General features: G+C 34.6%; 1 protein-coding gene across 1 annotated transcript in view; it reads left to right on the forward strand.

Annotated features, from left to right (window-relative positions):
- The first annotated feature begins 4,211 nt into the window (after nt 1-4,211).
- The window catches only part of LOC138867101 (GATA zinc finger domain-containing protein 21-like), a 9,501-nt gene continuing 3,712 nt past the window's right edge, over nt 4,212-10,000 (forward strand). The window contains exon 1 of the mRNA XM_070141550.1: nt 4,212-4,240. Within this exon, the coding sequence (XP_069997651.1) occupies nt 4,212-4,240 (29 nt within the window). The remainder of the gene's footprint in view (nt 4,241-10,000) is intronic.

A 10,000-nucleotide genomic window follows, 5' to 3' on the forward strand; every position in this document is an offset into this window, starting at 1 on the left:
GGGTGGAGGGAGGGGTGAGGGGTAGGGAGGGGAGGTGGGGTGGAGGGAGGGGTGAGTGGGGGTGGATGAGGTGGAGGTGGGAGGAAGGTAAATGTGGAAGGGGTGAAGGTGGAGGCGGAGGAGGGAGGGAAGAAAAAGAGAAAATAGATTAGTGATCTGGCTAATAAGAGATAATGCGATATCAGTATATGTAGTAATAATAACAATAGCAATTATAATGATAACTATAATAAGACTAACATGGCAGTTATAAAAATGATAAATATAATAACAACAACAATAACATCAATCACAAAGACCATGAATATCAATAACTAACAGTAATACCAATAATAGCAAACCAACAAATGCAACCTCATTTCCGCAAAACCAATTCAAAACGCAAAACAAACATCGCCAACAGACATCCCCAACTTGGCGTGACGGGGTCATCCGCGCGGTCAACTGAGGTCAAGTAATTAACTGCTTGCGGTTGCCAACTAGCAATTAACGTGGTGTTGTCTCTCGACCGGCAAATATGTATGGAACTGGGGAGGGATTCGCGAATGGCTGTTTTGACACGCTCATGCACTCACACGCACACACGTACACGGACGCACTTACACGGGCACAAGCACGATGCGAATGATTACGGATACATATAAACGTACATACATACAAGGGTGATACACACACACACGTAAATGAATACAGGTACGATACGAATGATTACGGATACACACATACAAGGATGATACACGCACACACACGTACATGAACACAGTTACGATACAATGATCATGTACACGCATACAAGGATAATGCACGTACATGCGCATACTTACGCGAATGTAAGCATAGTACACACGCACATATACAAGTACAATACACATACACGCATACAAACACACACAAACACAGCGCACAGGCACACACAAGCCCAGTATACATACGCGCACACAAACACATGGATACGCACACATGACCGCATTTACGAAATTCACAGCTGTTTTTGGTGATCGGTGGGGGTGAGGGAGCGAAGGGGGGGGGGTGAGGGGGAGTTACCTGTGTGTCTTTTCTGTTTGTTTGTTTGTTTGTTGTTTCAGTTACGGTTTTGGGGGGAAAGTTTGTTTATCTTTTTATTCATGAAAAAAATTGTGGTTGATTGTTGATGTTTTTGTGTTTTTGTTTCGGTTAATGTTTTTGTTTGTTTGTTTCGTTATGTAGTTTCGAGTTTTTCCTTTCGTTGAGGTTATAGGTATTTTGTGGTGAAGCTTAATTTGCAAAAAAAGAAATATATATGAAAAGAAAACATATTTATATTTATTATTCAGTTTAACGATCTCTCTCTCTCTCTCTCTCTCTCTCTCTCTCTCTCTCTTTCTCTCTCTCTCTCTCTCTCTCTCTCTCTCTCTCTCTCTCTCTCTCTCTCTCTCTCTCTCTCTCTCTCTCTCTCTCTCTCTCTCTCTCTTTCTACTGAATTTGATGTGTTAAAATTTACCCATAAATATCTTCCTATCTTAATGCTTCTTCCTTTTTTATCATCTATTTCATCCTTTCCACTCGTTCGTTAAGTCCCTTTGACTAATATTTCATACCAAATATGTATACGATTATCATGAGATTATTTCTATGATCATTATTCACTGCCATCATTATCATCTTTTAATTCCATTTATTTCATGATTTTCCCTATTTTATTAGTCATTCCCTCTCGTCATTATTACATTTTAATTATCTTCATTTCACTTTACTCCCATTCTTTATTATATAGTTCTTTTTAATTCCGTCTATTTCACCTTTTCCCATTCCTCTCATTCTTTTCATCATTATCTTTTAATTCCCTTTATTCCACGTTTTTCCCCATTCCTTCATTCGCTACAATGCTTTCCCGAAATCATTAACACTTATAACTATTCTTCCAGCTATCATCATTCAAAATACATTATTCAAATGTTACGGTTTATTCAATATGTCTCTCCTTCCTCCTTTCGCTTCAGTTACTTTGCGTTCATGTTTTATTCAAATATTCTTTGGCTTTTTCATTATTCCTCTTGCCTCTGATTTTCTCCTTCATTTACCGCAGCTGCTGTTTGCGTCACGAGAGGCAGGGCAGCGCGCGTGGTGCTTGTGTAGTGATATTTTATGATAAAATTGTTAAAAGGGTCTTCGATTTTTTTATGTATCGAATAGGGTATGGGTGATATCAGTGTGGTATTTTTGGTATGAAGTTTGGTATTTCTGGTATCAGGTGTGGTGTCTCTGCTATCAAGTATGGTATTTATATATGGAATATGGTATTTCTGGTATCAAATGAAGTATTTCTGGTATAAAGTATGGTATTTCTGGTATAAAGTATGGTATTTCTGGTATCAAATGAAGTATTTCTGGTATAAAGTATGGTATTTCTGGTATCAAATGAAGTATTTCTGGTATAAGATATGGTATTTCTGGTATCAAATGTGGTATTTCTGGAATCAAATGTGGTATTTCTGCTATCAAGTATGGTAGCTCTGGTATCAAATGTGACATTTCTCGTGTCAAGTATGGCATTTCTGGTATCGAACTGGTATTTATGTTATTAAGTATCGTTTCTCTGGTATCAAAAATGGAATTTCTGATATCAAAAGAGGCATTTCCGATCTCAAATATAGTACATATTAGTAACATGATATAATAATTGATATGATTCTCGTTAATTCACTGAGATTATATGTACCCTTATTAGATTCATCTTAATAGTGTTGATGATAATTACGATGCGATAATTCGATTAGGATAAAATCTATTAGGATTCACAGACGACAATAATTAGTGTGAACTTCTAACGCATTAACAGCATCAAAAGAAATTTAAAAGAGCACTTCCATAAAAAAAAAAAAAAAAAAAAATAGAGGCATGGCGAGGGTAAAGGAATTGTAATAGGGGGGGGTAGGGAGGGTAGGGGGGAAAGGAGAAGGGGGGGTAGTAAGGGGAATGGGGAGAGGGGAGAGGGGAGAGGGGAGGAGGGAGGGTAAGGAGGAGGAGGAGGAGGGGGGGAAAGGGTTTTTAGATGGAAGGTGTGTACGCTGAGTGAATGGAGGGTGGGGGGGGTGGGGGTGGTGGCAGGGAAGGGTTAGTGGAGGGGTAGGGGGGTGTGGGGGTTGACGGAAGCCTAGAAAATTTCCTTTGGCGGAATTACCACCTGTACTGCCTCCTCTCCCCCTCCCCTCCCCTTTTTCTCCCCCCCTCCCTTTCCCTTCCTCTCTTTCCTGCCCTATCCCTCTCTTCCTCTCTCACCTTCTTCCTTCCTCCCTCTCCCTTCCTCTCTCCCTTATCCCTCTCTTTCCCCCTTCTTCTCTCCCTCCTCCCCCATACACTCCCATTTTATGATGTCAGTTTTTTTTTAAATAAAAACAAAAATAAAATACATTAAAACACACACACACACACACACAAAATGAGACAAAGATCGAACCAAATATGAATACTAACAAACACAAACGCAAATAAAAACAAAACAAAAACAAAAACAAATCGCAACAAGCAAAACAAACAATCAAAACAAACCAACAAGGAAAACATCCAAAACAAACAAACGTCATTAGGGGTTTCCGACCGTAGAATCAATAACAGAAAGTCGCCCTTAATTGCCATTGCTTGATGACGAGACACACGCCTCTTTAAACCATGCCAATTTACTCCCTCTAGCTGTCCCCTCTTTCCCTCCTCTTTTCCTCTTGGTACTCTTTTCCCCTCTTTGTGTTGGTACTTTTCCCCTTTTTGGTATTTCTTCCCATTTGTTTTGGTATTTTCCCTTCGTTTTTGGCATTTTCTTTCTTCATGGTATCTTCCTCTTGTTCCCCCTTATATTTTTTCTCTTTCGTTTCTTGTTTTTCTCTCATCCCTTTGGTATTTCCCCTCTTTCTCTTAGCTTATCCTTTTTCTTCCTCTTTTCCCCTTCTCTCCCCTCCTCCTCCACCCTCCCCTCCTTTCCTTCCTTACCCCTACTCCATCTCCCTCTCCCTCTCCCCCTTCTTCCCTCCATTTCTCTCTCCCTCCCCCTCTCTCCTCATTTCTCTCCCTCTCCCTTCCTCTCTCCCTCCTCCCCATCCCTCTTCTCATTTCTCCCCCTCTTCCTTCCTCTCTCCTTTCTCCCCCATCCCTCTCCCTCCCTTTCTACCCCTTCCCCTACCCTCTTCCCTTCCCCACCCTACCCCCCACCGATCCCCAACCACAGGAGGGGGTCAATTATGACAGCCTGCGACCACAACCCCATCAGGTAAGTTGTGGCAGGGCGATCAGCTGACCACTAACTACAGCTGATTACAAAGTTACTGAGGAAAGGGTCAGCGAGCGATTGAGACAGAGAGAGTCGGTTGTGGTTCCTGTTGATGGCTGGGGTTTTGGCGATAGGTTGTTGTTATGATTGGTCCCTTTATTCATATATATTATCATTATTTTATTTATCTATTATTATCTTATTATCTTTTTTTTTGGGGGGGTGGGGGGGGAGAGGAAGTAGGAGAAGGAGGGAAGGAGGGGAAGGGAAGGGGAGGGTGGAGGGGGAGAGGGAGAAGGGGATAGGTAAAGGGGAGGTGGAGGGGGATGAAGAAGGAGAAGGGGGAGAGGGGGAAATGGAAGGAAGAGGGGGCAGGGGAGGACGAGAGGAAGAAGGAGGGGAAAGGGGAGGGACAGAAGGGGGAAGGGGGAGGGGGAGCGAGAAGGTGAGGGAGAGGAGAAGGAGGAAGATGAGGGAGAGAGTAAGGGGGAGGGGAAGGGGGAAGGGGAGGGAGAGGAGAAAGAGCAGGGGATGTTAATGTTGCTATCATTATCATTACTCTCATTATCCTCATCATTACTTTCCTTATTGGTATGATTATTAATATCGTTGTTAACATCATCATAATCAATATTATCACAATCATCATCATCATCATCATCATCACCATTGTTATCAATACTATCATTCTAGCATTTTCATTGTCATCATTATCTTTATTAATTGATTATGATGATAACAATGATGATAATGATAATAATAATGATAATAACAAGGATAATAGGATAATAACAATTATTATCATTATCATCATTATCGTTATTATCATCATTACTATTATCATTATCGATATTATAATCATTATCATCATCATCATTATTATCATTATCATCCCTATTATTATTATTGTTATGAATATCATTATCATCATTGTTATTATCATTATCATTATTACTGTTACTATCATTATTACTATTAGTATTACTGTTATTATTACTATTACTGTTAAAAATATTGTTGTCGTTATTATTATCATCTTCATTATCATTTTCATTATCATAATTATCGTGGTTATGATTACTAATATTATAATCATTATTGTTGTTATTACTATTCTTAATATTATTATCATTGTTATTTCTTTTATGATTATCGTCATCAATATTGTTCTTACCATCATTAATATTTCCGTTATCATTATTACTTTTTCATCATCCTTATCATCATGAAAACTATTATTGTTATCATTGTCATTATTACAATATATTGTTTATTGCTGTAATTATTACCATTGTTATCATCATTATCATTATCGTTATCATTGTTGAAATCATTATCATTATTAGTAGTATTAACATTTGTTTGTTTTAATCATTATTTCTCTTATCTTTATTATGATTATGAGTGTCATTATTATTATCACTATCATTTCCGTAATCATTCTCATGATAGTCATCATAAGCATCTTTATGGTGATTGTCATTATGGTTATAATTATTGTTATCATTATCATTGTTATCATAATCATTTTCATCACTATTATTATTGTTGTTATAAGTTTTATCATTATCATTTAGTTTCATTATTGTTATAATTATTATCACCATTGTCATTATCATTATCATCAATATCATTATTATCATTATAATCATAATTATTGATATTAACATAATGCTAATATTAACAAACATAATAATGATAATCTCGATAATAATGATAATGATAAGAATGATGATAATGATAATTATCATTAATATTATTTATACTATCACTATTGTCGTTATCATAACTATTATTACTATTACTATCATTATCATTATTTATACCAATGTCATTACTGATATAACCATTATTATGTCTGTTGTTATTAATGTCATTGCTAGCATCGTTATTATTAGTACTGTTGTTATTATTGTTATTATTATTATCTTCATCATGAATTTGCTATTATCATTATCATTACTACTATCATCATCATCATTGTTATCATTATTGGAATTATCTTTATCTTTCATATTGCTATAATTGCTATTACTGTTTTTATTATCATCATAGAAATAATGATAATGATAATTATTATCATTATAACGATTAACATCATTATTACCATCATTATTATTCAACTTATTTTCATCTTCATCATCATTATCATTACTATTTTAATTATTATTTTTGTTATTATCATGATAATGATTAGGATTGCTATCATTATCAATATCATCATTTAAATTAATGTGCTTAATATCATTACCATTGTCCTCATTATAGCTATTGCTGTTATTCTCTCTGATATAATCATGATCATTATCATCATTTTCACTATTAATGATATTATTGTTATTATTTTTGTTGACATCATTATGCTCATTATCACTATCAGTATCATTATCACTATTATTATCTTCATTATCCTTATTATTACTGCTACTGCTTTTATTATTATTATCATCATTATCATTATTATTATCATTATTATCATTATTATTATCATTATTATTATCATCACTATTATTATTATTATTATCATTATTATCATAGTTATCATTATTATTATTACTATTATCATTACTATTATTATTATTATTACTATTATTATTATTACCATCATCATCATCATCATTATTATCATCATTATTATTATTCGTATCATCATCATTATCATTATCATCGTTATCATTGACATTATTGCTATCATTGATTATCATTATTATTGGCATCCCCATCATTGCCATTATTATCGTTATCATTATCATTGTTATTATCATTAATATCATCATTATCATCATGATTGTTATGAGTATTATCATTGTATTTGTTTTATCAGCATTGTTATGATGGTAATGATGATCAACATGATTACTATTATGAATATTTTCTTTATCGTATATATATATATATATATATATATATATATATATATATATATATATATATATATATACACATGTTATTATTTTTTGTAGGGGGGGTTGTGTGTTTATCTGACTTGTCTTAGTTTGTTTTATTTTTTGCTTAGTTGATTATTTGCTTTGTTTATTTGTTTTGTTTGTTGTTTGGTTGTGATTGTATTTGGTTGATTGATTGGCTGCTTGTTTGATTTTTGTCTTGCTGTTCGGTTGTTTTGTCTGCTTTGATTATTGACTGGTTGTTTGTTCTTTGCTTTATTGTTTGTTAGTATTGCTTGTTGTTTGTTCCTTTGTCTGTTTCATTGCTTTGTTGTTTGTTTGTATTGGTCATTGTTTGTTACCTTGCTTTGCGGTTCTTTTTAATTGTTTATTGTTTGTTATTTTTTGTTTTGCTGTTTGTTGTTAGTTTATTTTTTATTTGTTTGTTTATTTGTTTGTTTCATTATATTTCTGCTTGTTTATCTAATTGGTTGTTATTTTCATGTTATTGATTTTTTGATCCTTGACTGACCACTTTTCCTTTGCTTGTTTGTTTTAAAACTTTCTTGTTTGTGTGATTATCTATAGGCGTATTTGTTTGTTTGTTTGGATATCCCGTTAGCAATCTGTTCTCTTAACTTGTTGTTTATTTGTTTGTTTGTTATAATTGGCTGATTGTCTAATAAGCTTTTTTGCTTGTTTTCTTTGTCAAACTGATTTATTTGGGTCTAAGGTCGTATTTTTTCATTTATTTGTTTCATCTGTCGTTTCTTATTCTTTGTTTATTTTTTTTCTTCTCGTTCGTATATTTCCTTCATATGTATATTTTTTCATCTGTCATGTTTCGTGTCAAATTTTTCTTTTTCCATTTTTTTCTTTAATTTTTTTCATTTTTTTCAAGTTCCTTCTTTCACGTTTTTTTCCTATGTTCTCTCTTTCACTTATTTTTTTCTGTCTTGCATTTTCCATTTTTCTATTTTTTCTATTTTTTTTCTTCTTCTATGCTTTACTTTTGTGTATTTGTTTTTTTTGTGTGTTTCTTTGATGTTCCTGTGTTTGTTTTTTTCTTGTTAACATCTTTATGTATGTATGCTCAGTTATCTTTGGTTTTCTCTAGTTACAGGAAGAAGGAGAGGAAGAAGAAGAAGAAGAGGAAGAAAAAGGAGAAAAAGGAGAGGAAGAAGAGGAAGAGGAAGAAGAAGGAGAGGAAGAAGTAGAAGAAGAAGAAGAGGAAGAGAAGGACAGGAAGAAAAGGAAGAAGAAGAAGAAGAAGAGGAAGAAGAAGGAGAAGAAGAGGAAGAAAAAGGAGAGGAAGAAAAAGAAGAAGAGGATGAATCATCATTATCATTATTATTGTTATTGTTATGTTAATGATGATAGTAATAAATGATGATAATGATAATAGCAGCAATAATAATGGTAATCATCATCATTATCATTACGATTATTATCATTATTATTGTCACTGGTACGGTTATTGTCATTATTATGATGATGATGATGATAATTATTGTTGTTGTTGTTATTGTCATTATCAATGTCACCATCATCATTGTTATTATTGTTATTATTATCACTTTGATCCCTATTATCATTATCATGATTATCATAATTATTTTTACTGTTATTACTATCACTGTTCTTATTACTGCTATTACTGTTATCATTATTTTATTATTATTATTATTATTATTATTATTATTATTATTATTATTATTATTATTATTATTATTATTATTATTATTATTATTATTATTATTATCATTATTATTATTATCATTACTATTATTATCATCATTATTATTATTGTTAGCATTATTCTCCTTCTTATTACTATTGTTATTTTTATCATCGTTATCATAATCATTATTGTAATTACTACTAGTTATTACTATCATCATTATCACAGTCATTATCATCATCATTATCATTATTGATATCATTATTATCATTGATATTATTACCATTATTGTTATGATTATCATTATCATAATCATTATCATTATCATTTCTATAATCATTGCTATTATCAATAATTATCATTATTGTTTCTATCATTATCCCCATCACTGATCATATCATTCTAATATAGAAGAAATAACTATGATAAAAATGAAAATAAAAACCAAGCACTTATAAACAAACAAACAAAACAAAAACAAACAAAAAAGATCACATAAAAAAAAGAAATCAACTCACCCTTGGCAACACTGGCGACGCAGGGACCCAGCCGGCGTTGGACACACTGCTCCGAAAGACAGTGGGAGGGGCGTAATATTTTTGTTCGTCTGTTAATCCCTAACACCACAATGGACTGCTATTTTATCAACGTGTATGAATTGATATGTTGCAAATTTGCATACCGAATGGGGAAGGGGAGGGGGTGGGGGCTGGGGTGGGGGAGAGGGAGTGGAGATGGGGGGAGGAAGAGTGGAGGTGGTGGGGAGGGAGGGTGTAAGGGTAGGGTAGGGAAGGAGGGAGGATGGAGAGGTGGAGGGAGGGGAGGGGGTGGGGGAGAGATGGAAGGGAGAGGATGGGGGGGAGGGAGGGGTGGTGGGGAGGGGGAGGAAGGGTAGGGAAGGGGAGGGATGGAGAGGTGGAGGGGAGGATGGGGGTTTGGGGAGAGGAATGGAGAGGTGGAGGGGAGGGAGGGAAAGGGATAGGGGGAGAGGGATGACAGAAAGGGGGAGTGGGGAGGAGGAGATTAAAGAGGGGAGAGGGGAGGGTTGGGGGGGGAGAGGGAGAGGGAAAGGGGAAGAGGGAGAGGGAGAAGAGAAGGGATAGAGGGGTGAGACGTTGAGGGAAAGGGAGAGGGAAGGGAGAGAGGAAGGGATAGAGAGAATGAGGGGAAAGGTGTAAAGGAGAGTAAAAGGAC

The sequence above is a fragment of the Penaeus vannamei genome, chromosome 28 (genome assembly GCF_042767895.1).
Source record: "Penaeus vannamei isolate JL-2024 chromosome 28, ASM4276789v1, whole genome shotgun sequence".
NCBI classification, from domain to species: Eukaryota; Metazoa; Arthropoda; class Malacostraca; order Decapoda; family Penaeidae; genus Penaeus; species Penaeus vannamei.